Raw genomic sequence first — 27,497 nt, 5'->3', positions numbered from 1 at the left:
GAAGATTGGTCTTCAGCAGTGCAAAGCACACAATGTGGCTTGATTTTGTGTATGCCACTTTAACGAACTATCAACTTGTGATACAGTTTCAAGCTATCCAGCCAGAGCCGTGTATCTAATCACTTTTTAAATTGATTTTTAATCGCTTGTCTTGTGCAATTAGATCTTGGGGGTCAACGTCGACTTTACTTTGCTCTCCTTCGCCTCAACTGCAGAATGGTCAGCCTCATGCCGAATGAACCCAAACGGGTTTCCACTGTACTTTCAAACTCACACCAGCCTGTTGTAAGCTCCTGTTCATAATGAGGAATTATCCCCAGAAGCGAGGCAAATCCTCACACATATGGAGCAACTTTTTTTTCAGTCGTCACACTTTCTCAGTGTGAGGGGGTTGGGTGCTGCAGTTAAAAAGGAAAAGTCAGTCAGGAGCTCTCCATCACACCACAGCTGGCCAGGGGGCATGTCAGAATGCCCCGGTGTCGGCATTAATCATTCCTCCAGCCGCCCTCCTATAACTTCCACCCGCGAACTCCTACCTCTGACATTACTACTGCAACAGGAGCTCACGGCGTCTTGGAAAGTACCGGCTCCCAGACCCCTGAAGAGATGCAGTGGAGCGGTCTAATACTGCTTTTCCCACTTCTGCAGGCAGCCTCAGGGTTTTCCGCCGACTCGGAGCCAGAGAGTGAGTATCTGAGGGACTGGAGGACTTGTGATTGTTTTTGATTTCCGCGCGAATGATGCTGCATCATTGAGCGGGAGATTCTTCCACTAATGACATAACATGTAAAATAACACAATTCGATGCCCGTCGTTAACGATCCTTGTTTTGAAAGGAATTTTGCATTAATCACCAAGGGGAAGAGTTAAAGAAAAATAATGAAGTGTCCGGCGCGCGATTGGGGTAAGATTTTCATCCAGACCCATTAACTCCAAGGGTTTACATGTTGAAGATGAATCCGGCATCTGAGGATGCATGGTGGGAGGGACAACTTTAATTTTGAAACAAACTATTGAAAATCTTCCAAATTGGCGTGTGGTTTTAAAAGTTACCGTCCTGTTCAATTGAAACAATGTGCAGGGGAGGGGGTACGTGGGCAGGGATTGGCCACTCGTTTGGAGAGCCGGTGCAGATCCGATGGGCCAAATGGCCTCCTTCTGCGCCCTAACAATCCTGTGACCTGGGGGGGGGGGGAGAAATCTCAGCTGTGAGTAGACAGGGTCTGTCTGGCTGCGGGGTTTACAATGGCGAGGCACCCATTTAAATGCACTCAAGTATATAGGGCAGTTTAAATTAGATGGTTTGCCCGCTGATGATAAAAAGTACAAAATTATTATGTTGTGAGCCATAAACACAGCCATCTGCTACTCTCCTCATTAGATAGTCATCTGTTTAATGTTAGTCTGTTACATTCATTAGTTTTGATTGCTGTGGCTATGCTTTGAGATACAGCAATTCTAGAATGCATTTGGGACCGTACATCCAGACTATAGTGAAGTCAGAGCGTGTTAAATGCCAAGTTAGGAGCACAATAGGAGCAGGTCTTCGTTTGCCACTGTGTCCCATCCCCCCCCCCCCCCCCCCCCCAATCGAAAAGTAATTTAAAACATCTTAGAATGAGATTAGGCTCAATCCACGACGCAGGACAGCCGCTCCAACCATTTGACTGGTAAAATGATTCCCAAGCACAATTACTCCTACTATTTGAAAATAACCAAACATTTTATGACTAAATGAGAAATGTTCTGCCAGAATAGAATGTTAAAGATCCTCTAAAATCTAGTAGCAGAGAGGGAAGAAAATATTCCATTGGACTGTAAATCATTCTAGCTTTATTATGATACTCTTCTGGCACTATTTTCTCAGCAGTTCTCTTTAATATGTTTTTTTAATGAAGATTAATGGCGACCTGAGTTATAGATTATTACATTAACAAATGGGCAGTCCTCAGATTGAAAGAGGGTTGAAAGTCCTTTCGGAAGGACCAGGAAAACTGGTATTATGGAATATCCGATGTGGGATATTCTGAATCCTTTGCATTGTCCTTGACCATTAATCTCTTGATGTTTTTTATCAGAAAGAATCAATATTTCTATCACATTTTACTGTGCCCATTTGTTTCTCAGTAGTTGTTACTGTATATGGGCCACATTGTGGTGAAAGCATCGAAACAATATGGTCACATCTGGGGTAGTTAGAATTTGGAATGACAAATGTTTGCAGAAGATGAATGTAATGGTTGGATCTCCAAGAGGGTGAGGATCAAAGGACTAGAAGGAATGGCCAGGGTTCTTGAATGTTGATGATGTAAAGAAGGCCTAGCAAGTTTCACATTGGATTTCCTTAGTTGTTGGCCATCCCTAATTGCCCTTGAGAAGTTGGCGGTAAGCCACCTTCTTGAACTGCTGCAGTCCATTTGGTGTAGATACAACCATAATACTGTTAGGGAGGAGTTCCTGGATTTTGACCCAGCGGCAGTGAAAGAACGGTGATATATTTTCAAGTCAGGATGGTGTGTGGCTTGGCGGGGAACTTGCTGGTGGACTTTGGTACATCTGCTGCCCTTGTCCTCCTAGGTGGCGAAGGATGTGGGTTTGGAAGCTCTGTCGAAGATGCTTTTGTGAGTTGCTGCAGTGCATCTTGTAGATGGTACACACTGCTGCCATTGTGCGTTGGTAGTGGATGGAGTGGGCATTGAAGGTAGTAGATGGGATGCTGGTCAAGTGGGCTGTTTAGTCCTGGATGGTGTCAAGCTTCTTGAATGTCGTTGGAGCTGCACTCATCCATGCAAGTGGAGGGTATTCCATCACACTCTTGACTTGTGCCTTATAGATGGTCGACAGGCTTTGAGGAGCAGAATTCCCAGCCTCTGACCAGCTCTTGTACCCACACTATGGCTAGTCGATGATAACACCCAAAATATTGCTGATGGGGGATTTAGCAATGGTAATGTAATTGAATGTCAAGGAGAAATGGTTAGTTTCTCTCTTGTTGCTGCCTGGCACTTGTGTGGCTCAAATATAACTTTCCACTTATCAGCCCAAGCCTGAATGTTGTCCAGGTCTTGCTGCTTTTAAATAATTTATTTTAAAAGTCATAAGTCGTACATTTAAATCTTGATAATGGAGACAACAAAATGAATGAGGCTCACGTAAATTCTGAGTGAACATAAATCTGCCTGTTTTCCTGAACTGGGGGAAACTAAAGTAGAAGCAAAGTGTTGATGTGCAAGGGGAAGATAGCCTTTCAGTGGTCCATCAGAAAGCGAGTCACCTACACAATAACATTTCAAACAAAGTTCCAGTATATTCAGCTTAATTTGGCATTTAGTTGTACAATCCTCGTAATTTTTATTATATTATGTTAAAAACTGGGAAAGTGAATCCTGTCTGACAGTGAAAAGCTTTGAAGTCATGGAAATCAACCAAAGGTGAATAGAGTGAAAGGCAAGAGTAAATCTGATTAGCTGGTGGTTTGGAGAAATAGGGAGACAGTTTGATGAACTTCCAGGAATTGAAAAAAGTAAAAATAAAATCCATATTAGGGCAGCTTACTGCACAAAATTACATAATCCTACACCCTCTGTTACCTCCACTGCCCCATTGAAGCTTTGGTCACTTTTAAATTTGATTTCAGTAATACTTGTTGGCATCCTATCCCCCACCTTCTCGAGACTTAAAATAAACCACGACTTTACATTCCATATATACCGTCCTGTACCAGTTCATGCTCGCCCATCACTCCTACCATCTTTAACATAGAATGGCTTCCTGTTCTGCGAGAGATTGAATTTGAAACCCTCATTCCTAGCTATTAACCGCTTTCTGGACTTGCTCCAGCCTATCTCTACGACCATCTTCAGTCCATATCCACTCACTCGATCTCCATTTCTCTTAACCCAACCTCTTCTATGCAACCATACTCACCAGTCCAATACATCATTACTTGTACATCACTCAGCCGCTTCAGCAACCCCAACCTTGGCCTTTGCATATCCCCTAATTCTTCTGCCTTTTCAGCTCCTTTTCCTTATATGTATATCTTACATGTACTTCCTATTATTGTGAGAGGAATGGACAAGTAGGTAAATGAGCTTTACAACTCTCTTATGTTTCTATTAATTGTATGTTCCTAATAATCTTTATTATATTATGTTGGAAACTAGGAAGCTTAATCCTCTTTGACAGCTACCTCGTCCCTTTATAATGCCTTTTCTTGTTGGTACTTGCGCCTCCCACTGTTTCAGCAGAAACGTTGTCACATTCTGTGCCTAAAAAGCTTTCTCTTTTCCATTGTTTTGCAGTTCTTGACCTTCTTTCTTTGTCCGAGCACAGAGGTTACGTGGACCTGCTACAACAAGCCCTCACAGACACTCCAGCAGTGAATGAATTCTACATTGTATCAACGTTTAAACTGCAACCAAAGTCCCTCGCTGCCATCTTTGGACTTTACTCCACCAGAAGCAATATTAAGTACTTTGAACTTTCAGTGTTGGGTCGATTGAATAAAGGTAAGAAGGCGTAGGGGTTCAAGTCCCACCTCAGGATTTGAACACGTAAATCTGGACTGACACTCCAGTTTTTGGATGAGACGTTAAGCTGAGGCCCTGTGCACCCTCTGAGGTGTAGACAAAAGATCCCGTGGCACTGTTTCAAACCAGAGCAAGGGAGTTATCCCATGGTGTCCTGGCCAATATTTATCCCTCAATCAACATCACAAAAACAGATTATCCATTGATATTTTGGGATCTTGCTGTATGGAAATTGGCAGATGCATTTCTTACATTATGACTGACTACACCACACTTCAATAGTACTTTTATTCACATTCCTGACATGTGCCTTGTAGATGCTGGAAAGGCTTGGGGGAGTCAGGAGTTGGGTCACTTGCGGCAGAAAACTCAGCTTTTGTTTGGCTCGCGTAGCTATGGTATTTATGCAATTGGCCCAAGTGAGTTTCTGGTCAACATTTATTGAATGATGATAATGTGGGAATTGCTGATGGTAAAACCATTGAATGTCAAGGGGCTGCAGTTGCGTTATTTCTTGTCGAAATGACCACTGCCTGTGTGATGTGAATGTGATGTGAATGTTACTTGACACTAACCAGCCAACAAATCTGAGGAATTGCAAATGGAGCACTGTAATCAGTAGTGAATAACTCTATTTCTGATCTTATGATGAAGATAGTTCGAACAGGATGCTGCAGATATTAATTCTAGCAATGATGTACTGCCTCTGAGATGATTAGCTGCTTCACTAAGTTTTCTTGAGGCCATACGTGTGGAACATTGCCTCAATATTAAGGGCCGTCACTCTCACCTCGCAACTGGAATTCTGCCCTTGTGTCCCATGTTTGAGACAAAGCTGCAATGAGGTGTGCAGTGGAATCAATTGATTTTAGGGAGGTGAATTCAGCGATCTCTGTATGTAATAATACATGATCAGACAATGTCAAGCAGGTACAGGCAAATGAACACTAGATGGCCACACTATCAGGACCTTATATAATGTTTTCCTGCTCTTTCCCTACAGGAGTGTGCCAGGATTGCAGAGAGAACAGAAGTGAGAAAGCTGGAGAGAAGAAGTTATAAGTTATCAGAGTTTTGTATCAGCTTATTTAATAGTTAATATTCTACAGGTTGCTTATTTGTTTTACTAGTTTAGTATTTAGTAAAAAGAACACACAAGATTATTTTATATCACTCAATAAATTACTTTATCATCACTGGAAGATTACGGCTATCATTCAACAACTCGGCTACATTGAAAGAGTAATATATATATCACACATGGTAATACAACAGTGACGATAGATGATGTTGATGATGGAGCAGATATGTGGCCAGAGGTCCACTGGGTCAAATGCGAGGGTAAAGATGTAAAGAGTATCTGCTTCACACAAACACTAACAACACTATAAATGCACATTTAGAAATGCTTTGGTACTCGCATTCAGTGATGCAATATAACTGAGTAACAAAAGTCTGTTGATATGCTTCTGGCCCCCTGAGAAAACAGCTGCGGGGAATGAGATTGGGTCAAATGTCAATAGGGAGACATTAGGAGACAATGATCATAGTCAGAGGTGGATTTACAATGAAGCACACCGGGTGGGATTCTCTGTTAGCCGACGGTGAAATCGGGGCGTACGATCGAGACGGGGAATAGCTCCCGAAGCCGAAATCGTGGCAGGCGCTGGTTTGACGGCGAACCGCGATGTTGCATTTCCTCGTAAACAGCGTCAATATGACGTACGTCGCGCATAGTTTAAACACCGTTTGCATATCATTAGTGGGCCTACCCCGCGATTTTCCGCCTCCGATGGGCTGAGCTCCCGACGGAGCGGTCCATGTGTGCTCTCAAACATCGTGATCCTGGAGTGGTGGCTGCTGAGAGAGAGCAAGGAGATATGGACAGTGTCCAGCACTGCCATACTTCGCTGACAGTCGTGCCGTTGATTGGGAGGCTTCTGCCAATGCCAGGGGGAGTAGTGGGGGGTGGGCCAGGAGGTAGGCTGTAGGGTTGGGGTGGACCGTCGGTACGCAACACCATTACCGCAGCCGGCAAGGCAGCCATGCAGCGACCATGACGCTGACGGTCGGCTTTGAAACTGGTGCCCTGGGTGTATAAGTGACCCCCTCGGGGCACCCCCCCTGGATGCCCTCTGGACCCAGCTGACCCAACAGCTGTATGGGCACTCCAGCACAACCTGTCCCATCTTTTCGGCCTCGATCAGTTTGTGTGTGGGGAGTGTTTTGTTTAAGCGTAGCTGCAGCTTTGCCAGCCCTGCATCTCGCCCATCACGGACCCGGCGAATCATGTACTGTTTTTCATGGGATTCAATGGTGTTCCACGCAGTGCTGGTGCTAGCCCCTCACCGGTAGCGGAATCAGGGCCGATGTGGTGTCGATTTTTCTGTCATAGAAGTCCACGGATTCTCCATTGGTGTCAAACAGTTTGTCGCAGAAACGAAGAATCCGGCCCACCGTGTCTAGGCAAAGGGCCCTGACCAATGGGGGGGTCCTGCACCGGCCAGTGCACTGGGCATCCAATCAGAGTCTTATTACTCTGCGTGTGCTGGTCAGCAGCAATGCAAGAAATCAGACTCTGATTGGTGAGTCTGAAAGAGCAGGAAAACACTGGTCCGAACTGTACAAGCACTTAATTTACAGTGGTGCCTGGATAGTATATCATTATTTACAGTGGTCCCTGGGTAATATATCATTATTAAAAAAAGGGGGCAGCACGGTAGCATTGTGGATAGCACAATTGCTTCACAGCTCCAGGGTCCCAGGTTCGATTCCAGCTTGGGTCACTGTCTGTGCGGAGTCTGCACGTTCTCCCCGTGTGTGCGTGGGTTCCTCCGGGTGCTCCGGTTTCCTCCCACAGTCCAAAGATGTGCAGGTTAGGTGGATTGGCCATGATAAATTGCCCTTAGTGTCCAAAATTGCCCTTAGTGTTGGGTGGTGTCACTGGGTTATGGGGATCGGGTGGAGGTGTGACCTTGGGTAGGGTGGCTCTTTCCAAGAGCCGGTGCAGTCTCGATGGGCCAAATGGCCTCCTTCTGCACTGTAAATTCTATGTCTATGTTAACTTGAGCCATGTGTGTGTGCGAGGAACAAAGAGAAGCAACTTGGTGAGGAGGGGAGTGGCAGAGGTTGCTGAGGTTATACCGCTTTGGTGAAAGACAAGCAGATTTGCAACTCGGCTCAGAACAAGACAGCAACAGTGAGGCACGAGTTGCTGAAAGCCACCACAAGGTGAGGTCAGCTGCGAGGGGAGTAGCAGGCAAGGCGAGCGGGTGACTAGACCCAGGGTAGGCCAGCAACGGCAAGCTCGAGGTCCCGAAAGCCACCATGCAGTGAGGTCAGCCATCATACAGAGCAGACGAGGCGAGCAGGTTTGTGACTCAACCAGGCAGGCCAGCATCAGTGAGGCACAAGGTCCTGAATCAAACCTTAAGCCATGAGAAGGCGACAAGTGAGACAGGAGGCTGCCTTGAAGACCCCAGGTGAGCAAGGTGAGTGAGATTGTGAGAATCGGAAAGTCTGAGGAGTGGGGGAAGCTGTGTGAGGAGTGTGTGTGAGATGGTTAGCCAGAGTTACAGACTTGAAGGTAGGGTGTGAGGGTCGGGTTGCATTTTGGAGGGAGTGGGAGTTTGCAAAGGAGTTGGGGATCCACGGGGAGGAAGAGTTATTGAGTTTGTGAAGGGGGAGGGCAGCACGGTGGCGCAGTGGGTGAGCATTGCTGCCTCACGGTGCTGAGGTCCCAGGTTCGATCCCGGCTCTGGGTCACTGCCCGTGTGGAGTTTGCACATTCTTCCCCTGTTTGCGTGGGTTTCGCCCTCACAACCCAAAGATGTGCAGGGGGCATGGACAGAAGATGAATAGAGTGAGTGTTGTTTGAAATCCAGCATCACGGCTTCATATTTAAAAGGTGAGCCCAATTTTTGCAGAGCTTGAATTGAAGCTGATAAAAACATGGGATTGATTGTGCAAATGTCTGCTGTTTGAGATACTTCATTAAAATCAAGATCAATTTCTTTAGCAGGTGGCGGGGCTTGGGGCACCGGCAGGGCTGGAGGAGCTGACTAAGGGGCTGGGGAGTATGCAGGCGGGGAAGGCACCGGGGCCATATGGGTTCCCGGTGGAATTTGGTGTTGGGTGAAGGTGTTGAGTTTGGGTAGGGTGCTCTTTCCAAGAGCTGGTGCAGACTCAAAGGGCTGAATGGCCTCCTTCTGCACTGTAAATTCAATGATAATCTATGATTAATCTAGGACAAAGGTTCGGCACAACATCGTGGGCCGAAGGGCCTGTTCTGTGCTGTATTTTCTATGTACTATCGACCATCTCCACTTCGGAGCCATTGATGCAGACGGGAGCGTGTGTCGTGCTACGCTTCCTGAAGTCGATGATCAGTTCCTTGGTCTTTCCAACATTTAGAGAGAGGTTGTTTTCGGTACACCATGCAACCAAGCGATTTATCTCCCGCCTGTAGTCTGATTCGTCGCACCACAGTCATATCATCCGCAAACGTATAGATTGAGGTGGACACATTCCTGGACACTAAGGGGCAATTTAGCATGGCCAATCCACCTACCATGTACATCTTTGGACAATGGGAGGAAACCCACACAGACAGGGGAGAACATACAAACTCCACACAGACAGTGACCCAAGGCCAGAATTGAATCCGGGTCCCTGGCGCTGTGAGGCAGCAGTGCTAACCACTGTGCCACCGTGCTGCCGAAGGTGAGGCAAGTGGACAAAGCTAGATAAAAAAGACAGTTTGTCATTTTACGTTTACAAGTTTAGTATTGAACAGTACACAAACTGTACATTCATCCTCATCCAAAGATATGGGTGAATTATCTGATGACTTAGACTTGCCAATTCCTGGAGATATTACATCGCAATATTGACCATCTTTATCATCATTCTCACAAGAGGTAAGTTTGGATTTCAATTCAGCAATTATTCATACAGGCATGTTTTCAGAAGTTATAAAGCATTGATCAATTTGTGCATTTTGTGGCTTCCACCTTTCAGCTGTGTTGAGTAAGGATTGATGTGGTCAGCAGGGGGAGGGACTGTAAAATTCTGCCCTATGTGAATCCAATAGTCTTGTATAGGCATGTACATTTTAAAAGGGGTAGCAAAAGGAGGAGTGATTAGGGACCAAAATGGGGATTTTTGCATGGAGACAGGAGGATGGCAGTGATATTAAATGAGTACTTTACGTCTGTCTTTACCAAGGCAGGAAATGCTGCCCAAGTCATAGTGAATGTGGAGAATGCAGGGGTGGTGTCAGAGGATGGGAGAGTGGCAGACATTCAAAAAAGAATGTAATGATCAGCCTGGCAATTCTAGACAATTCAGTTTAACCTCAATGGTGAGGAAGATTTTAGAAACATTAATTCTAACATTAGTTTTTTGTTGAAGCAACAGAGAGAGTTGATGAGGGTCATGTAGTTGATGTGGTGCACATGGACTTTCAAAGGGGATTTGATAAAATGCCCCGTAACAGCCTTTTGTCAGCGAAGCTGAAGCCCATGGAATAAAAGGGACAGTGGCAGCACAGATATAAAGTTGGTTGAGACTCAGGAAACAGAATGTAGTCGTGTATACTGTAAGAAGTCTTACAACACCAGGTTAAAGTCCAACAAGTTTGTTTGGAATCACTAGCGTTCGGAGCACAGCTCCTTCCTTAGATGAATGATGATTCACCTGATGAAGCCGTTGCACTCCAAAAGCTAGTGATTCCAAGCAAACCTGTTGGACTTTAACCTGGTGTTGTAAGTCTTCTTACCGTGCCCACCCCAAACCGGCATCACCGCATCATGGTGGTGTATGGTTGTGGACTGGAGGAAGATATTCCTCCTAGATCAATGCTAGGACCACTGCTTTTCTTGGTCTGTATTAATGACCTAGACTTCAGCTGAGAAAGCAGGCAGCCACAAGGGGAATAGCGCAGGTAAAGGATAGCAGAGGCAGACTGGTAACGGAACCAAAGGAGGTCAATCGGGCATTTGAAACCTTCTACCGAGGACTGTACACCAACGGGGACGCGGGGATGAAACAGTTCCTAGACGGACTGGAACTACCAGTTGTCAGTCGGGGGAGCTGGAAGCACCAATAGACCTGGGAGAAATCATGGAGAGCATTAGCTCCATGCAGGCGGGGAAGGCACCGGGACCCGACGGGTTCCCGACGGACTTCTACAAAGAATTTGCACCAGTCCTGACCCCACACCTAAGGGACATGTTCGCGGAATCACTGACAAGGGGCACCCTGCCCCCCACGCTAGCTCAGGCCACAATTTCACTGATACCTAAAAAAGATAAAGACCTGGGTGAGGCTCTTGTACAACGCTCCTAAAGCGAGCGCCCGAACTAACACCACCAGCTCTAAATACTTCCAGCTGCAGAGAGGAACAAGACAGGGCTGCCCCCTGTCCCCACTCTTGTTCGCGCTAGCCATCGAACCCCTGGCGATAGCCCTGCGGGACGCGAAAAGCTGGAAGGGAATCCGGAGAGGAGACAGAGAGCACAGAGTCTCACTCTATGCAGATGACCTGCTCCTCTATGTCTCAAAGCCACAGGAGGGACTGAAGGCAATACTACAAATACTGAAAGAGTTTGGAACCTTCTTGGGCTACAAACTTAACCTGGGCAAAAGTGAGGCATTCCCAGTGAGCCCAAATGGGGGAGGGAGAGAGCTGGAGGGGCTCCCGTTCAAAACAGCCCAGAACAGATTCTGCAACCTGGGAATCCAGATAGCCAGAGATTGGACACAGATCCACAAGTGGAACCTGACCAGCCTGGTGGAGAAAGTAAGAAGGGACCTTCAAAGGTGGGGCTCACTCCCACTCTCCCTGGCAGGGAGAGTGCAGACGATCAAGATGAACGTACTGCCAAGATTCCTCTTCCTGTTTAGATCCATTCCGATCTTCATCTCCAAGGCCTTTTTCCAAAACGTAGACGGAGTAAACATGGTGTTTGTGTGTGTGTGTGGGGGGGGGGGGGGGGGGGGGGGTGTAAAAACCCGAGAATTCCCAAACAGACACTGCAAAGAAGGCAAATCACAGGGGGGTTGGCCTTACTAAACCTACAACACTACCACTGGGCAGCAACGGCAGAAAGAGTGAGGGGATGGGTACAAGAACCCGACACAGATGGAGGAGGCATCCTGTAAAGGAACGACCCTCCGGGCCCTGGCCACAGCAGCACTCCCATCCTCCTCAAGAAGATACACAATGAGCCCAGTGGTAGCGGCCACGCTGAGAACGTGGACCCAGCTGAGACAACACTTCGGGATAGCCAAAATGTCCCCCATGGCCCCCATCTGCGGCAATCACAGATTCCCCCCAGCCATGCTGGATACCACCTTCAAAAGATGGAGGCGGGACGGGGGCACATTGACGGTCGGGGACTTCTACGTAGGGCACAGACTGGCGACACTAGACGAACTGACCAGGAAGTGGAGGCTAGCAAAAGGACAGGAAATGAGACACCTCCAAATAAAACACTTCCTCTGCAAAGAGACAGTAGGGTACCCCTGGGCCCCAGAAACCACATTACTAGAGGACCTGATAGGCACAAGCAACGAGAAAGGGGGGCTATGTGGGAAAATATATGGACAACTACTGGACAGAGCCTGGACTCCACTGGACAAGACCAGACAAAAATGGAGGATGAACTGGGGACAGAGGTAGGATGGGGACTCTGGAGCGAAGCACTGAGCAGGGTGAACTCCACCTCCTCCTGCACAAGGCTAAGCCTAATGCAGCTCAAAGTGGTGCACAGAACGCACCTGACCAGAACCCGAATGAGCAGGTTCTTCCCGGAGGAGGAGGACAAATGTGAGCGGTGCCAGAGGGGCCGGCCAACCACACCCACATGTTTTGGGCTTGCCCGAAGCTTGCTGGGTTCTGGGCAGCCTTCTCCGAGGCAATGTCCAGGGTTGTGGGGGTGAGGGTGAAGCCATGCCCAATAGTGGCAATCTTCAGGGTATCGGAGCAGCTAGAGTTACACATGGGGAAGGGGGCCAGCGCCCTCGCTTTCGCTAATTGCACGCCGGAGAATCCTGCTCGGCTGGCGATTGGCAGCACCACCCAAAGCTGTAGACTGGCTCGCTGACCTTTCGGAATTTCTCCACCTGGAGAAGATTAAGTACACCACCCGAGGGTCAGAGGAAGGCTTCCTGGATACTTGGGGGCAGTATGTCGGGCTGTCCCAAAATCTGTTCGAGGAGTAACCTAATAAGAATTTTTTTAAAAACACCAAGATAGATGAGGTACCAAAAGACCGCGCAACCCGGGGGGGGGTGGCGGAAGGAAGGTGGGTAAACCACGAGAGATGAGGGGTGGGGGGGGGGGGCTACTCCCCCTTTTTTTCTCCACTCTGTCTGGAAAATAAAAAAGCACGGCCGAAGACGGGGTGGGGAGGGGTGTGGGGGGGGGGGGGGGGAGGTGGGGGTGCAATGGGGAAGGGGAAGGAACCATAGACCGATCCAGAGGGCAACAAAATGCACATAGGGTCAATTAAACGAAGGGCAGACTAAACCTCTGTATAATAAAGGAAATTAGCGCGGGCGAGAAAAATGTGATGTGTATATATACAACTGCTTATAAATATGGGAAATGCCAATAAAAAGATTTATTTTTTAAAAAGAAGAATTTGGTGGTAGGAAGTCCTGCATTAGTAACCTTTGAATGTAAGTACAAGGTTCCCTTTGTAACTATGTGCACCATTGTAAATAAGGAAACCTGATTACGAAAACTATGGTCACAGATGCGGGGACAACCTGTGATATACATGTTGTTGATGTGCTTGGTGTTCTTGTTCTGTTTTTTAAATTTATGTGTTATGTAAATTTTGATATTGTGTTAAAATTCCAATAAAAATCCTTTAAAAATTTAACGCAGATGTCAATAATACCTAGGGTGGAATTTTCCACTCCTGTTAGTGGCGGATATGATTGGCAGCGGGAAAGCTCCAAATCGGTTTCATGCTCTGAAACCAGTTAGTCTCTCCAGTTAGTCTATGGCAGGCCGCCTTTCCCATCGTCCAACATCGAGAATGTAATTTTAATTCATTTGCATCTCGTCAGCATGCCTGTCCGTTGAAATCACCCCCCCCCCCCCCCCACGTCGGCAAGACCTCAGACCAACATGATTCACAGCAGCATTCATAAGATGTGCACCTGGTGAGGTGACCTTTGAAGGGAAAATCCGAGGTGGGTGCACACTAACATCGCGCAGTGCGCGTGAGGGCCGTCCGTTCGACTTCAAGGAAGAGGCACCGCACAGGCAAGTTGCTTTTTCCCAGCAGGCTGAGAGAACGGTGCTGGGGCAAGAGCTGTACTGCAAGTGGGGGGAGGGGGGTGGAAGGCAGCACAGTCTGATGGTAGTGCACAAGCACATGCAGGGGGGGGGGAGCAGCCACACATTAGGGACATTTTGCATAAAGTGAGCATTCTTTCGCAGCTGACACAATTCAGATGCAGCTCCACTGACATGCTTGGAGCCTGGCCTCTTAGCTTATCAGCCCATTCAAGCAATGCAGAGGCATGTAAGTGCCACCAAATGCTCGTGAACTTCTCATCCCTCTGGCACAGACTGAAAATTAATGAGCATTTCAGGGGGCTGCAGAACACCTGGATGACTGGGCAAGTGATACAATCACCTTGTGAAAACTGGTTCTGGAGCAGTAACTGGTGGAGGTGCACAGAGCCCTTGGAATGTCTTCATTCAGGCTTGGACCTGTCTCCCCCCATGATTCAAGCTAACAGCCTTGCTAGCTAGGAGAATGCCTGAGCTGAGAGCACAGCATGCAGTCCAATGGGTGAAGCCGCCGCCAATTGTTCAGGCTGAGTTGTGTGAAAGTAGGTGGGGTTTCAGACAGCCATGCAGCACACTAAACTCTGGCCATCCAAGTGGCTGCCAGCCCTCACCGTCATGGATTAAGTGGTCTTAAGCCGGAGTTGCTGATGTAACCCTGAGCGGTTCCTAGAGGACCAATGTTAACCCACGAGTCTCTCTCTTTCATTCTGCAGAAGGAGTACATCAGGAGCATGGAGCCGGGTGACCTGACTGTATGCCACAAGGCTTACAGAGAGCAGAGATGAAGGAGAAGAGAGTGACGGAGACGTCTGGCTGGGCAGAGCTAGGAGCATCACCCTCAAGAGGAAGGGCTTGATGGGACTCCTGTTCATGCCGCTGAAAAGCCACAGCGAACCACAACAAGACATCACCTAGACAGGGTCTACAGATAGTGTATGTCGTTCTGTAAATTACATGGGAACCTATGTTGACGATGACTGCACATATCCAGGGAACAGGTTGGTCATATACGCCACCTTCTGCAGGATTTGGTGCCACGGGGACTTGGAGGGCATCCACTGCCAGTGGCCGTGAAAGTGGCCACACCACTCAATTTTTCTGCCATTGGCTCTTTCCAGGGTTGCACAGGTGATATCTGCAGGATTTTGCAAGCATCCACACACCAGTGCATCCAGGACATCCCAGACACCATCTTTGCAAAGGCACATAACTTTGTGCATTTCGATCAGGATCAGGCAAGCCAGGAAGCAAGAGCACTGGAATTTGTGCAGATCTCTGGTTGTCCCTAGGTGCAGGGTGTCATTGACTGGACCCACGTGGCGCTCAGATCTCCATGGCAACAAGCAATCAACTACATCAACCGCAAAGATAAGAATAGACAGAAGTTTGATGGCCTGCGTAGTCACGATGGGCCAGAGAGCCTCGTTTTGTGCAGTAAAGCTCTATAAGTCTACACTTGCTGAATGTTCAGCAAGTCTGCGGACGATTCCCAGGGTGTGGGAGCACATTTTTACAGCTGCTCTCAGATACCTGACATCTTTTAGGATCCACAGAGGCTGCAGAGTTGGTTCCGCAGGGACAAGGGGATATCCACTGAGGATATCTCTGTTGATGCCAGGGTGGCATGGTGGCAAAGTGGTTCGCACTGCTGCCTAAGGCGCTGAGGACCCGGGTTCGATCCCGGCCCCGGGTCACTGTCTGTGTGGAGTTTGCACATTCTCCCCGTGTCTACATCGGTCTAGCCCCCACAACCCAAAGATGTGCAGTTTAAGTGGATTGGCCACGCTAAATTGCCCCTTAATTGAAAAAAAATAATTGGGTACTCTAAATTTATTAAAATAAAAATCACTGATGACGTCTATGCTGTTGGTTCAACTGGTATGGAATCTGAATTTGACTCAGTCATGACTAGATGTTCAGGGATTTCCAAACCCGGACAGTCAGGTGTTGGCCTTTCAGGTACCGACTCGCCAAATGATCTTTTTGAAGCAAGAATTTGATTGGTCTCGTCCAAACTCTCTCCTCATCAGTTTGCACCTCTTAAGAAAGATCTTTGCGAGTATTGCAGCAGGTGCCCACGTATCACATGATGAGTAGTTTCTCACTAAAACTCTTTCTCCTTGATCAATACTCCTTGGGGTGAATTCTCCGCCTTCCACGTGTTCCTCGGTGGTGTACCGGTACTGGCAGCGGGATTCTCCGTTCCCGCCACCGGCCAATGAAATTTCCCATTGTAGCCACCCCGCGCTGCCAGAAGGGGGGGGGGGTGCTGCCAGTGGAACTGAGAACCCCGCCGGCGGAGAATTCACCCCCGTGATTTTGATGTTTGTTCACGGTGAGTAACTTGATTTTGTTGTGATTCTACAATGGTAGAAGTGTCAGGTGGTAAGACAAAATCAAATTTGGTTCTCAATTTGCTTTTTAAAAACTATATTGCCAGCGGGTTTTGGGTTGTTGCATGGGTGGTGTTTCTGTATGATATGAAAATGTATTTACTCGTTTAACTAACAGTCATTCATCTCTTGATGCTTTAATGGTAGTCATCAATTACTGTGCCGTCAACCCATTGGTGGAAGCATGATAAGGCACAGTTTTTATTTGCTGTATGCCATTGTTTTGAAAGTAGTCCACAAATTCATTTAAAAAATAAATTTAGAGCACCCAATTATTTTTTTCCTAATTAAGGGGCAGTTTAGCATGGCCAATCCACCTACCAGGCACATCTTTGGGTTGTGGGGGCAAGACCCATGCAGACACGGGGAGAATGTGCAAACTCCACACGGACAGTGATCCGGGGCTAGGATCAAGCCCAGGTCCTCAGCACCGTGAGGCAGCAGTGCTAACCACTGTGCCACTGTGCCACCCCAAGTAGTTATCGTCTTCATTATCATTATTTCAGGCCACATGGGATGTGCGGCCATCAGGAGAAGAAACATATTTTCGTCAATTGGTCCCACAAAATCAATATGTACTCTCTGCCAGGGCTGTTTTGGTCAATCCCAAGGGTGAAGTGGTTGAAGAGGGTGGAGTATTTTGTATCCTGGTACAAGACTGACACTGACCTACTCTTTCTTCAATCTGCGAGTCTAGTCCCTGCTACCAAAAATAACTCCTTGCGAGTTCTTTCACCGTCCAATTCCAGGATGTCCTTCATGGAGTTGATCCAGTAGGCGCCTCTGCAGGCATGGAAGAATGATGACCCTGATCCCCCTTAAAAGTACTCCGCTTTACACCGTTAATTCAAATTCCCTTCTTCGGTACAGCTTAAATTCCGGATTCCTCCTCTGTTTATCCAGTAGTATAACTTTCAAAATCATATCCATGACCTTCCACCTCACCGGATCTGACATCGAGTGTCTTTGCACTTAAGAGGCTGTAATAGGTGCATTACCCATCTGGGAAAAGTACACAAACATAGAAACATACATAGAAACATACATAGAAAATAGAAGCAGGAAGAGACAATTTGGCCTTTTGAGCCTGCTCCACCATTCATTATGATCATGGCTGATCATCAAGTTCAATACCCTGAGCCCGCCTTTCGCTCAGGTCCCTTGATCCTTTTAGCCCCATGATCTACATCTAATTCCTTCTTGAAATTACACAACGTTTTGGCCTCAACTACTTTCTGTGGTAGTGAATTCCACAGATTCACCGCTCTCTGGATGAAGAAATTTCTTCTCATCTCAGCCCTAAAAGGTTTACCCCCTTATCCTCAAACTATAACCCTTAGTTCTAGTCCCCCCACCATTGGGAACATTCTTTCTAAATCTACCCTGTCTAATTCTGTTAGAATTTTATAAGTTTCTATGAGATCCCATAGTAATTGATGAGTCCAACAAAAGATATTAGTTGCGCTACATTCTGTGGTCTAGGTCATCTAGAATTGCAGACATTTTCGTAGGTCCCGTGTGGAGCCCGACCTTATCAATTACATGGTCAAGATAGCCTGTTGATGATTTGAAAAATTCACATTTCTCTCGCTTGACCCAAAGACTGTGGGCTGGATCATCCATTTCAGCGGCTAAGTGCCGGCACATGTGTGTTCTTTTACGACCAAAAAATTGGGGTGAAACCCTCACCTGGGGCGAAATTCTCCCCCAACGGCGGGATGTCCGCCGACTGGCGCCAAAGCCGGCGCCAATCAGACGGGCATCGCGCCGGCCCAAAGGTGCGGAAGGCTCCGCATCTTTGGCGGCCTAGCCCCAACATTGAGGGGCTAGGCCGACGCCGGAGGGATTTCCGCCCCGCCAGCTGGCGGAAATGGCGTTTGTTTCCCCGCCAGCTGGCGCGGAAATGCGGCGCATGCGCGGGAGCGTCAGCGGCCGCTGTCAGTTTCCCGCGCATGCGCAGAGGGGAGAGTCTCTTCAGCCTCCGCCATGGTGGAGGCCGTAGCGGAGGCGGAAGGGAAAGAGTGCCCCCACGGCACAAGCCCGCCCGCGAATCGGTGGGCCCCGATCGCGGGCCAGGCCACCGTGGGGGCACCCCCCCGGGGTCAGATCGCCCCGCGCCCCCCAGGACCCCGGAGCCCGCCCACGCCGCCTGGTCCCGCCGGTAAATACCAGGTTTGATTTACGTCAGCGGGACAGGCAATTCCTGGGCGGAACTTCGGCCCATCCGGGCCGGAGAATCCAGCGGGGGGTCCCGCCAACCGGCGCGGCCGGATTCCCGCCCCCGCCCAATCTCCGGGAGCGGAGACTTCGGCGGGGGCGGGATTCACGGCGGCCAACGGCCATTCTCCGACCCGGCGGGGGGTCGGAGAATGACGCCCCTGGTTCCCGCACGGCTGAGCCCACACGTGTCCCACACTGTCAGGGACTCAGCTCATCGGGGCGGAGCATCGCAGGTGAGCTGGCCGATGATGTGCCAGCGCCGTTGCAATGGCGCACGCTGCACATCACAATGACGCCATTTTGGAGGGGGTGGAGCATGGCTGACTTGCGTCAAACCGGTGCCGGCCCCAATTTCGCCGGCGGAGCCCATTCTCCGCCCGATCGCCGATCATGATTTTGCCGCCGGGCACCCACTCTGTGTTTTCAAGATGCTCCAATGCGTCTTCTAAATTCCTTACGGGCTCCTGTTCAGTCCTGTCAGTTATTAAGATGTCGTCCAAATAACATTCAACACCGTTGAGGTCACTAAGGATTTGGGCCATGGACTTTTGGAATTGAGTTGGTGCTGATTTTGATGCTATTCCGAATAGTAGGCGCTTGTACCTGAACAGTCCTTTGTGTGTTACAATTGTTAGGAGAGGTTGCAACCCAGCTGGGGGTAAGCTTGGGACAAATCTATCTTACTGTACTTTTGTCCATCTGACAATCCAGCAAATAGATCCTCAATTAATGGTAAGGGATACTGGTCGGCACACAACATTGGGTTTATCATCATTTCAGAGTCAGCACAAAGCCTTACAGAGCCACCTTTCTTGACAACTGGAACATAAGAACTAGGAGCAGGAGTAGGCCATCTTGCCCCTCGAGCCTGCTCCGCCATTCAATGAGATCATGGCTGATCTTTTGTGGACTGAGCTCCCCTTTCCGGCCCGAACACCATAACCCTTAATCCCTTTATTCTTCAAAAAACTATCTATCTTTATCTTAAAAACATTTAATGAAGGAGCTTCTACTGCTTCACTGGGCAAGGAATTCCATACACTCATAACCCTTTGGGTGAAGAAGTTCCTCCTAAACTCAGTCCTAAATCTACTTCCCCTTATTTTGAGGCTATGCCCCCTAGTTCTGCTTTCACCCGCCAGTGGAAACAACCTGCCCGCATCTATCCTATCTATTCCCTTCATAATTTTATATGTCTCTATAAGATCCCCCCTCATCCTTCGAAATTCCAACGAATACAGTCCCAGTCTACTCAACCTCTCCTCATTATCCAACCCCTTCAGCTCTGGGATTAACCTAGTGAATCTCCTCTGCACACCCTCCAGTGCCAGTACGTCCTTTCTCAAGTAAGGAGACCAAAACTGAACACAATACTCCAGGTGTGGCCTCACTAACACCTTATACAATTGCAGCAGAACCTCCCTAGTCTTAAACTCCATCCCTCTAGCAATGAAGGACAAAATTCCATTTGCATTCTTAATCACCTGTTGCACCTGTAAACCAACTTTTTGCGACTCATTCACTAGCACACCCAGGTCTCTCTGCACAGCAGCATGTTTTAATATTTTATCATTGAAATAATAATCCCTTTTGCTGTTATTCCTACCAAAATGGATAACCTCACATCTGTCAACATTGTATTCCATCTGCCAGACCCTAGCCCATTCACTTAGCCTATCCAAATCCCTCTGCAGACTTCCAGTATTCTCTGCACTTTTTGCTTTACCACTCATCTTAGTGTCGTCTGCAAACTTGGACACATTGCCCTTGGTCCCCAACTCCCAATCATCTATGTAAATTGTGAACAATTGTGGGCCCAACACTGATCCCTGAGGGACACCACTAGCTACTGATTGCCAACCAGAGAAACACCCATTAATCCCCACTCTTTGCTTGCTATTAATTAACCAATCCTCTATCCATGCTACTACTTTCCCCTTAATGCCATGCATCTTTATCTTACGCAGCAACCTTTTGTGTGGCACCTTGTCAAAGGCTTTCTGGAAATCCAGATATACCACATCCATTGGCTCCCCATTATCTACCGCACTGGTAATGTCCTCAAAACATTCCACTAAATGAGTTAGGCATGACCTGCCCTTTATGAACCCATGCTGCATCTGCCCAATGGGACAATTTCCATCCAGATGCCTCGCTATTTCTTCCTTGATGATTGATTCCAGCATCTTCCCTACTACCAAAGTTAAGCTCCCAGGCCTATAATTATCCGCTTTCTGCCTACCTCCTTTTTTAAACAGTGGTGTCACGTTTGCTAATTTCCAATCCGCCGGGACCACCCCAGAGTCTAGTGAATTTTGGTAAATTATCACTAGTGCATTTGCAATTTCCGTAGCCATCTCTTTTAGCACTCTGGGATGCATTCCATCAGGGCCAGGAGATTTGTCTACCTTTATCCCCATTAGCTTGCCCATCACTACCTCCTTAGTGATAACAATCCTCTCAAGGTTCTCACCTGTCATAGCCTCATTTCTATCAGTCACTGGCATGTTATTTGTGTCTTCCACTGTGAAAAATGACCCAAAAAACCTGCTCAGTTCCTCAGCCATTTTCTCATCTCCCATTATTTAATCTCCCTTCTCATCCTCTAAAGGACCAATATTTACCGTAGCCACTCTTTTTTTGTTTTATATATTTGTAGAAACTTTTACTATCTGTTTTTATATTCTGAGCAACTTTACTCTCATAATCTATCTTACTCTTCTTTATAGCTTTTTTAGTAGCTTTCTGTTGCCCCCTAAAGATTTCCCAGTCCTCTAGTCTCCCACTAATCTTTGCTACTTTGTATGCTTTAACGATTGGATTGCCCAATCACTTATCGACACAGATTCGATCACTCCATTTTAAATCTACTTTTCAAGTTTCACATCAACTTTCGCTTTGATTGCTTATGGCATAGTTTTTTGCCTTTAAGCATTTCGGGGTGCTTTCAGGTTTTATCTTAAGTCGTGCCTCGACTCTGGTTATTTCTCCTAGAGTGTTTCCTAATAACTTCATACACTTTTCTAAAAGTTTTTTGAATATGTTCTTTCCATCAACCAATTGGTTCACAGCTTGCCAATTTAGTTAGATTTTGTTCATCCATGCTCTTCCGAAAAGTGCAGGAAAATGTCCTTTTACTACATGTAATGGCAATTTTGCACATTAACCATTTGCTTCAAATTGCATCATGATATAACCCCTCTTCCAGCTAAGTTCTCACTCAAAGTTATATAAGACGACTTTAATGGTATGTTCTTGAGCTTTTATTGATATAACTTTTCAGAGATGAGAGATACAATGGCTCTCGTATCTACTTCCATTTTAATTTTGTTCCCATTGTTGCTCTCTTTGGTTGTTTCTAAATATGGCGGTCAATATGGTCGCCTTCCTTAATTCTAATTACGTTTGCTTTAGAGTCGCCAGGTATCTTTCAATACCGCCACAAGGTTCAAACCCGAATACTGATCAAAGAGTCGGTACACCAGTTTTTAGTTCAAAAGCAATACTATTTATTTACATACACAGCAATATATACTGATGCACAAAATATTACAGACTAAACTATCACTACTGCTAAAGCCTATACTTAGCTTCAGACGCCCACTCAGTCAGAGGAACAATGGCCGTTGTTCGGTTCTGAGGCTGCTGGGGACGACGTGGTAGAGGGGAACAGCTAAGGTCGTCCGTCTGGTAGCGAGCGTTAACCTTGGACTTACTTACTTCTGGTGTAGCTGTTGGAAGGGTCTCTCCGCTGTGAGAGCCGATTCCAAGAGAGCGATTCTCTCTTGGGGCCCTCTTCTTATACTCGAAGGGGTTTCGCACGCTTTTGGGCGGGCCTTGAACTTGGCCCCAATCAATTGGGCCATTTCTTGATCATTCGCATTGATCCTGACCAATAAAGGGGTGGGTGCCCTGATGGCTGGGCGTGTCCTAGGTGGCCGTTGGCCTGCTTTGTTTCCTGCTTTCGGTTTGGGGAATTGGCGCCGCCAGGTCTGGGGCCAGATCGGTTACTTAAGTACCTTCCTTTGTTCTCGGAGATTGGCCATCCATATGCTAATAGGCCTACAGTTTCAGTCTCACCTGGGAGCTGTTCCTCCAATATGCAGACAGGCTCTGTGCCTGCTTGCTTTCTTAACATTGTCCATTTTTTCCCTGCAATTTTTGCAAATGTCCATTTTGTATTCTGGAAGTGGCCATCCCAGATGGCTACACTGTTCAGTTTCAGATAGAACCAAATGTATCGCCTTGCATCGATAGTACACCAAGTTTGAGTTCCATGATCTTACTAGATATCATGTCTTCCTGGACATTTTCACTGTCTTCCGTCATTCTACAGACTTTCTGTATGGATTTTGGTGTGTTCTTGTGTTTACCCATCTTCGAAGTTTGGGAAATCTGTCTGGCCCAGCACGCCTTTGTTCTGTGACTCTTCTTCCCACAATTTCGATGTTTGTTTTCTCAACACAAACATTCCTCGAGTCATAGAATCTCGACAATGCAGAAGAAGGCCATTCGGCCCATTGAGTCTGCACCGACCCTCTGAAAGACCATCCTACCTAGACTCACTCTCTCACCCTATCTCCGTGACTCCACCTAATCATTAGACATTAACGGACAATTTAAAATGGCCAATCTACCTAACTTGCACATCTTTGGACTGTGGGAGGAAACCAGAGCACCCGGAGGAAACTCACACAGACATGGGGAAAACGTGCAAACTCCACAGTCACCCAAGGTCAGAATAGAACCCGGGTCCCAGGCGCTGTGTGGCAGCACTGCTAACTACTGTGCCACCCATGTGGAGAATGCCACACATGGGCACACTCAGGCATGCATGCATGTTGAGAGATCACTTTTCTCGGTATTCATCTTGTTTATTTTGGCATCAGCTCCGATTTGGGAAGCTTCTATAGCTACCAACTCCATAGACACTGCTATTTTGGCAGCAAGCTTGAGTGTTAAAGAGCTTTCTTTTAGTAATCGTCATTGAATTGCCTCATTCCTCAATCCGCACACAAGTCTGTCTCACAGCGTTTCCTCAAGTGTCGCTCCAAACTCACAATTCTTTGCTAGTTTCCATATTAGGGCCATGAATTGTTGGATATTTTCACCCTCTTCTTGGCTACATCTCTCTGCAATGATTAATGGTTTGAGCGAGTGGTGTTCATCAAGGGTCTTAGTCAATTCTTCATAGGTTTATGGACCAGGCTTTGCAGGATGGGCAAAACATTGTAATTGGGTGAAGGTTTTGCATCAAGAAAGTTTCTACTTTAATTTCATCCAGTATCCTGTTTGCAACAAGGTAATATTGAAATCTCTCTTCGTAGGAGCGCCAAGCTTCCGCATTCTCATCGAATGTTTCCATGGCGCTACCTTTTCCTTCCGTTGCAGTTACTTGTTCTTAAGTTGTCGTACTTTCTTTAACTTTTCCTCCCCTCTAATTTATTTTCTTAGTTTGACAGTGGCTTCAAAAAAATTAACTTTTTTTGGCTAGCACCAATCTGTTTTAGACCAGAAGATTTCAGCTTTAATTCTGCTTCATCTTCGTTATTATTGCGTTATTATTATATTTCCATTCTGAGCAGTTGTTTTCCTAAAACCAGGACTCTCTCTCTCTCACTGAGATCGAGGGTGTGACGTTGCTGCCTGCCACGTGCAAAGGCGCGCAACCCGCAGCTTCAGCAAGTGAACTCATTTTTTTCACACAGTCAATCCCCCTTATTTTCTTCCTTTGCTCGTTTCCCAGGAGGTTTTGAACCCACCAATTGTTTGAATCACCCAGTAATACTGTCAACGTGCAGACTGAGAAAAAAAGTTATTTTCCATCTCCGGCTCTCCGATCGCTCCCATGGTCAAGGGTCAAGTAAAAGAAAATTAAGGAACAGTCCGGAGTGCTTTCAATCCCCTAAGATGCACGAACACACGTGCCCTTTTGACCGGCCCATTTAACCCTCAAACATTCCAGGTGAGCAGCCTAGCTGGGGGGGGGGGGGGGGGGGGGGCTCATTGCCCATCAGCCATCCCCTTTTTTAGGGCCGCCTCCAGCCTGTGCCCCGCACCCCCCGGTCCATCCCCAGGCAGCCCCCGCCCCCAACCTCCTCTCTGTCCCTCAGCCCAAGTCCCTCCCTCATCAGCAGAACATTCACCCCTCTCGCCCCCTAGTAACAACACCCTGTATCCCAACCCCTTTACTAAACCAAACATGCACACACCCCACCACTTCGGAGAGCTAGCTCGCCCAGCTAGATTGGTGGCCCCCATCCCCGGCGCCAGATAGTCTCCCACCTATTGTTTCCCCCTCATACAGACAAACTCCAACATCAAACAATCCCCACACAATTGCCCAACAAAAAAACACCAAGATCAAAACAAGCATCCCTCCATCCCCAATAGTGCAAATGAAAACCTTCACTCACTCAGCTCTACCGTTGGTTCCAAATCGATGCAAATGGCATCACAAACATCTTCCATGAAACGCAAAACGGGAAACTTTTTATAAAAACCGAGAAACAAAAAGAAAAAACAAAAACATGAACGTTGCAGCCAAGTTCAAAAGTTCTCAATCCATCACCAGCCCTTTATTTTTCACAAAGTCCAACGCATCCTCAGACGACTCGAAGTAGAAGTGCTGATCCTCATGCGTGACCCAGAGACGGGCTGGGTATAACAGTCCAAACTTCACCCTTTTCTTAAAAAGGATCGACCTGATCTGGTTGAAGCCTGCTCTCCTCCTGGCCACCTCTACACTCAGGTCCTGGTAAACCCACAGGATGCTATTGTCCCATTTACAGCTCCGTGTCTGCTTGGCACTCCTTATCAGAGAACCTGTGGAATCTCACCACCATAGCCCTCGGGGGGTCTCCCATTCGCGGCTTTCTCGCAAGTGCTCTGTGAGCCCAATCCACCTCTAAGGGCTGGGAGAATGCCCCATCCCCCAGCAGATTCACAAACATGTCTACGATGTATGCCCCAGCATCCGTTCCTTCGGATCCCTCCGGGAGCCCGACGATTCTTAGGTTCTGCCGGCGGGACCTATTTTCTAGGTCCTCCATCTTCTCCAGGAGCTTCTTCTGCTGGTCCCTCAGCATCCCCACCTCCAGCTCCACCGCGGTCTGATGCTCCTCCTGCTCAGCCAGCACCTTCTCCACCTTCTGGATCGCCCAATCCTGGGCGTCCAATCTATGCTCCAACCGCTCAATCGACTCTTTTATCGGGTCCAAGCAGTCCCGTTTCTGCGTCTTCCTGAATGACTTGCACCAGCTGCTCCATAGACTGCTGGGTCGACAAGCCAGAGGTCCGAACCTCCGCCATGTTGTCTTCTGTTGCAGCTACAGCCCAAGCCTTCTCTATCTTTTTGTTTCTGCCCTGACGAACACTTCTAGTCCTTTTCTCCATGCACCGAAGTGGAAATTCAGTAAACAATTGCCACTAATATCCGTTTTACAATTCAAGTCCAGTAGAGAAACGGGGAAAGGTCCAAAAGTCCAACCAGAGCGGGAGCCACCAAATGTGCGACTTACTCCTCCATAGCCGCCATCGGAAGTGTCCAGTTAGGAGTTAACCACATTGCTGTGGATCTGGAGTCAAATGTAGGCCAGACCAGGTAAGGGCAGCAGATTTCCTTCCCTCAAGGACATTAATGACCCAGATGGGTTTTACAACAATCAACAAGGGCTTCATGGTCATCCTTTTGACTTTATTTAAATTTTACCATCTGCTGTGGTGGGATTCGAACTTGTGTCCCCAGAACAATATCCTGGGTCTCCAAATTACTGGTCCAGTGACAATACCGCTGTACCACTGCCTCCCCTATCTGCAGCACTGGCACTGACCATCACTGCCACCACCTCCCAAACTGGATTGGTGATATTGCTGCCCCTCCTGCGGCCAGTTTGGGGGTAGAGGACTCCATGGCGGACCTCCATGGCATCCAAAGGTCATTCCATGGACCTGTCACTGAATCGGGAGGCTGCAATCTGCTTGCGTTTCAGGGCCATGTCTTCAGTGGAGCAGCCGTGGAAGGGCTAGTGCTCACTTGGTGTAGTTGGGGAGCTTCAGGTGTAGTTAGTGAAATCCAGGGCTATGCCAGCCCAGTAAATCTAGCTGGTTATTCAAGAGTCGAAATTGCGTGAGTAAGAAGAGGCTAGAGTGCAGACTCAGCAATCCAGTGGAACAGTCTCGGGGGATGAGATTGAAACCCTGGGCGGTGCGCAGTCTTTGAGTCATTCTGAGTGGGTGTGGCCTTGAAGGAATTCAGAGACTTTGATCTTCGAAAATGAAAAGTTTGGAGTCCTTCATGAGTCCGACAGAGTTTCAAAGCAATTGGTTGACTCACAGCGTGTACTGACATCTGGGTGAGTTGCTGAGAAACCCATGGAATTGGACTTGATTGTGTCTGCTACTTATTGTGCAGTATGGTGTGTTGGACCACTGTTTGCCTGTTAATTCACATATACCTCTTATCCCTGAATGTTCCTGTGTAGAAAGATATGGGTCGGGATTCTCCATTCCCCGTGGCTAAGATCGGGAATCCCAATCGGGCGGAGAATCCTGCGTTGGACCAAAAATAGGATCGGCACAAGGTGGCAGACCCATCCTCAGTCTCTGCTCTCACCTCGCTGGCTGTACTGGGTTTCACAACCCCTGCCAGCAGGAACATGCAAACAGCTAATTTGCATCAATTTTAATGCAATTAATGAGCTTAAAGCACAAATCTCCCCCCCCCCCCCCCCCCCCTCCCCCGTTATGCTCTGACCCCCACAGCGAGATCTCCACTAGTTGGTCTTTGGTGTAGGTATTGCCAAGTGCAGTTCTGGTGCGATGGACCTCGAGGGGATCAAGGAGCTCATGTGCCCCTCTGCCGCTGCCATACTGCAGAGGGAGGGTCCTCAGGGTTGATTGGGCTCAGGCTGTGGCTAAGGGGCTGACCCTGCGGCCCTCCCACAGGATGGGGATCCTGTGTCTGGACTGCCCCTGACAGCTCTGGGCAAACTGAAGATCACTCTTGGCAGGGTGATCTCAGGCCACCCTCTGTTCAAG

General features: G+C 47.8%; 1 protein-coding gene across 1 annotated transcript in view; it reads left to right on the top strand.

Annotated features, from left to right (window-relative positions):
- Positions 1-425: 425 nt before the first annotated feature.
- LOC140429232 (thrombospondin-4-like) overlaps positions 426-27,497 on the top strand; it is a 162,999-nt gene continuing 135,927 nt past the window's right edge. The window contains exons 1-2 of the mRNA XM_072515983.1: positions 426-685; positions 4,305-4,511. Of these exons, the coding sequence (XP_072372084.1) occupies positions 607-685; positions 4,305-4,511 (286 nt within the window). The 5' untranslated portion in view covers positions 426-606. The remainder of the gene's footprint in view (positions 686-4,304; positions 4,512-27,497) is intronic.

The sequence above is a fragment of the Scyliorhinus torazame genome, chromosome 9, assembly GCF_047496885.1.
Source record: "Scyliorhinus torazame isolate Kashiwa2021f chromosome 9, sScyTor2.1, whole genome shotgun sequence".
Classification (NCBI taxonomy): Eukaryota; Metazoa; Chordata; class Chondrichthyes; order Carcharhiniformes; family Scyliorhinidae; genus Scyliorhinus; species Scyliorhinus torazame.
This window is presented reverse-complemented; position numbering and strand designations above follow the sequence as displayed.